Source organism: Lagopus leucura, unplaced genomic scaffold, assembly GCF_019238085.1.
Source record: "Lagopus leucura isolate 7727_CA_CO unplaced genomic scaffold, USGS_WTPT01 Super-Scaffold_100001, whole genome shotgun sequence".
In the NCBI taxonomy this organism is placed as follows: Eukaryota; Metazoa; Chordata; class Aves; order Galliformes; family Phasianidae; genus Lagopus; species Lagopus leucura.
Window position 1 is genome coordinate 99,578,332 of NW_024962262.1, and position 4,349 is coordinate 99,582,680.

Below are 4,349 nucleotides of genomic sequence, written 5' to 3' on the forward strand. Positions count from 1 at the left end.
GATCTTACTTGTTCTCTTTTGTGACGTCAAACCAAAGCTGTGTGCTACAGTGGCATACACAGACCACCATGAGCAAAGCTTACTGCTTGCTTGAAATCTTAATTCATCATTTTGGGATCTCTTTAAATGGGGATAGACAACTTAGCAGGTATTTAACCTCAGGTCCCCCATTTCAGTACAGCTTACACAGTCTCCTCAGGCATTACATGAAGAGAAGAATTACACTGTAGGATATGCTCTTGGGATAGATTTTTGGAACTTCAGCATAAGAGAAGTAGAAATGCATCTTGCTTTTCAGTGCTAATCCAACAATGGTAACAGTGCCATGTTATGGCACTTCACTGAGCCTTACAGTCTTTCCCTCCCCTGTATACCACATGAACTTCTGTAGCAGAAGGCAAATAGTACTGTTGTCCACAAGCTAAAACAATAACATGATAGCTTATTTTTTTTTTAAATAAGGATTAGAATTTGTAAATAACACTTTTATTCAGTCTGTTGCTATAAACATCATGTTGAGGCATTTTTGTACATCTCTGGCCACTGCTTAACACATCTCTGATGGACATGCTATACTATCCATATATACATGCATTTATTTTATATATAGATGTGCATATATATAGATGAATGTATGCATCCTGTATTTTATATAGACTGAAAGCAGAAACAGATCAGGTGCTCAAGTAATTCCTCTGCTTACAAAGGGATTGAAGTCTCAAGCTCTGAACTGGCAAACCCACAATAGTTAAGATTTCTCTGTGGTCAGTCCATTGAAAGAGGCTATGAGTTCAGGTTTTGGTAGCGTGGAAGTTACCAACTGACAGCATTCTCGCTTCATCCACTCGACTTTTGTGTATCTGGAAGGCAGGGGTCACCCAGTGGCCGCAAGAACACTGCTCACCCCACCAGCTAAAATAACCCAGTTTAGATGTGCATTTGGGACACAAAAGCTGCAAGAAAAACAAATGATCCATTGTAAGATGCATGCAAATGTATTCTATGGTATATTAAGTTACGGCAACCTGCACTAAAGCCAGCTCTTGTATTATTTCACAGAAGTTAAACAGTCTGAAAAACAGTCCAAAAAAACCCTACAACAGCTATGTAGACACGGCTGGAGCTTGCCATGCCCCATGTGTGATAGGCAGCTGTGCTGGCAGAAGGGAAGGCGTGGAAATGCAGCTGCTCTGACCTGGTGTGGTTCCAGGACACTTGCCAATCTTAGACATCTGACAGCCTTGATCAGTGTAAGACCATGACAGGTTTTATATGTCTCACAAACTCTATTACACTAAAAACACAAAAAAAACAGTCAAACATCCTTCCTAGTGTACTAAATCCAGCAAGATCACCAGCTCATTTCCTTATACAGGGATATTCTAATATTTCAGAATCTGTTCATAAGCTGCAAAACTGATGCAGTAGAGACTGGGAGATTAGGATGTTGCCCTGGGGCCTTCGCATCAAGGAACAGCAACAGTTTGTTTTACCTTGGCTAGAATATCCCAAAAATGCATTCACCTGTCCTTCCGTTACTCCTAGCAGTGCTGGCTCCATCCACTGCACAGGCTCAATGAAGTAAGAGGTGCACTTATCAGGGCCGCTACCACGAAGGTGCATAGACTCCGTTATTCTCTTGTGAGCAAAGGCTGTTGGTCCACTTCCTTCCACGTGGGACAAAATGCTGGAACTACGAAACAGAGCGCGCCTGTTCTCCGTGACATGGAGGGGAAAAAGGTGAAACACTTTTTTAATGGTGGGTGAAGCTTAGAGAGCACAGGGACAAGGACCTTTTGACAGTAACTAGATAAATAGCGTATCTTTTCATCGGCAGGCACTGACTCCATTTAGGACTGCATCTTAACAAACCTTACAGTCTGTGTAGTGTTGGGCTCTGCTTCACCACTGTATGCTGTTTCTTACACAGATCTGTGTTTAAACAATTCCCTACCAGTGAAACTTTAAAACTAAGCTCATACCTTTGAGAAAAAAAAAAATATCTACACATAAGGAGCAACAGGATCTTCCACCTGTATTTTAGTATAAAAACAGTTAAAATTGGGTCTGTTTTTTTTTTTCCCCTAGAGAAAGCAATTTGCAAAAACAAACTAGAATATATGACTGCAGATCAAGCAGCTTTACACAGTCAAGCAGAATTACACCTGCCTGCATAATGTGGCAAGTTAGGATGCACGAGTGCTGCACAACTTCAAGTTTTGTGATTTCATAATATATTTGTGTTTAATTTCTGTGGCACACATTGTATGGAAACTTACACAAGATCTTATCCCTGTTCCAAAAATAACAACATGGCCTCTAATTTACACAGGCTATTTTCCTCTCATGATCATTTCAAAATGACATTTTGTGGGAAATTCAAAAGGTTCCGTACCTGCATTTCCTGCATCTGTACAGAACTTCTGTATTTGGAGTCTGATGTGCATTGGTTGGATCAACAGCAAAGACTTCTTGGGGTAAGTCTTGAAGTTCTGCAAAGGGGACAGTACTGAGTTGTGAGTCAGACTGATAAAGGCACCAATACATTCCAGGGAGAGAAGACAGCATTCTGCCCTGGTCACCATATGCAGAAGTCACCTTCTTCACCTTTTTTGCCTTGGCAGAATAAATCCAAAAAATAGATTAAAGACCTCACCCATTCCATTAGGTGAGTTCAAAGCAAAACAGCTTCATCCCACCACATATAAAATAGGGATTCATTTAACACGGTGAAAAGGAATTCAAGATTTAGCCTGAAGAAAGGTAAATGGTTGCTTTTTGCTCTGTTTGGGGGATGATAGGTTTGGCTTGCTAGGTGCATAAAAAATAATAATCAGGAAACAGCAATTTGGCCGTTATTTCTGCATCTTGACAAAGAAAACAGTCAATCACAGATTTGTTTATTAGATATGCCTCAAAGAGCCTGATAATGTGCTATCAGAGATGTGAACATTTGTCTGGCCAATTCAAGGCTCAGGTACTTTGAGGGTAGCAATCCAAGTCAGCAACAGCAAGCTCTGTATGATGGCATCCCTCTTATATGCTTCTCTGCATTTAAGAATAGACGCATCATGCTCGTCCCCCCTGAGATATCTGACTATGGAAGGACATTCACCAGTTTGCTGTCTGTGCAGAGAAACAGCAAATAAGCTCTGCAGTGAGTCTTCTGCATTGTTGTTCCTTTTTGTTTTAACAATCTCTGAACCACAGCTCACTGCTTATAGCCCCATGCTGTCCTCGCGCAGCACACCAGACACAAGGAATCTACCTGATCCACAGCCAGTTAAATACAGCTACAAGCCACAGCAGCAGGGGCCAGAGGTCACGGATCATGGCATACAGCTTACGACTGGTAACTGTCATAATTTAAAGCACATCAGAAAGTGGGTGCCTGGTGCTGTCCAATGCAGCATAAAGCAGACTAGATGGCTGCCATGGGCACAGCCACACATGAGCACTCAGTATACTGCACAGGGGCCAGCAGCAGGACTCACAGAATCATTTGAGTTGGAAGGGACCTCTGAAGGTCATCCAGTCCTATACCCTCGCAATGCACACTCCAGCCTGACTGTGAACGTCTCCAAGGACAGGGCATCTCTCTGGGCAACCTGACTCATCCCAAGCTCAGGGTTCAGTGACACGGTGTGGCTTTTGGACAAGGCATCCCCCGGTCCCAAGGCTGCCCCACTCACCGGAGAACCTCTCCGTGAGTACCTGCAGGCGATGCTGCTTGTACAGAGCGCTGCTGCTGTCCACGGCACAGCCCATGGCCTCGTAGAGTTTCAGCTGCCTCTGGAAGCCGAGGTTCACCCTGCGGTGCGGGAGAGGAGAGCAGGCTGAGACCGAGCCCGTCCGGCCGGGGTGCCGGGGGACGGGCACTCACTCTGCGTCGGGTTTGGCGGCTCTGACGGCGGCGTAGGCTTCCTCCCAGCCGAGCCCCTGGCTCTTCATCAGGTACGCGGTTACCACGGCCACGCTGCGGCTCACTCCGGCTTGGCTGCAGGCGAAAGGCGAGACGAGGCGCGGGCTCAGAGCAGCCCCGGGGCGGCCGGCTGGCCCCGCCACACCACCAACCCCGGCCCTCACCACCGCACGAGGACGGCCCCGCCGCCCGCCAGCGCCGCGCCGATGAAGGCAGCGCACTCGTCCAGGCGGCTCAGCAGGTCGGCGCCAGGCTCGTCCAGCGCTCGTATGTACAAGGCCTGCACGCCCGGCATCGGAGGCGGCTCCTCCGCGTCTACCGTCAGCACCGCCATCACCCCCGCCGCCGCCAGCGCCTTCGAGGACGAGCACGACTCCGCGCCGCCCACGTACAGCCCCGGCAGCACCGGCACCATTCCGCCACCCTG

General features: G+C 46.9%; 1 protein-coding gene across 1 annotated transcript; it reads right to left on the reverse strand.

Moving 5' to 3' along the window:
- Positions 1 to 470: 470 nt before the first annotated feature.
- On the reverse strand, positions 471 to 4,349 carry DUSP12 (dual specificity phosphatase 12). The gene is made up of 6 exons (XM_042866952.1): positions 4,087 to 4,349; positions 3,884 to 3,997; positions 3,693 to 3,811; positions 2,396 to 2,492; positions 1,525 to 1,711; positions 471 to 953 (listed from the first exon to the last, which is right to left on the reverse strand). Exons 1-6 carry the CDS (start codon positions 4,335 to 4,337, stop codon positions 792 to 794), a joined length of 930 nt encoding a protein of 309 aa, XP_042722886.1. The 5' UTR covers positions 4,338 to 4,349; the 3' UTR covers positions 471 to 791.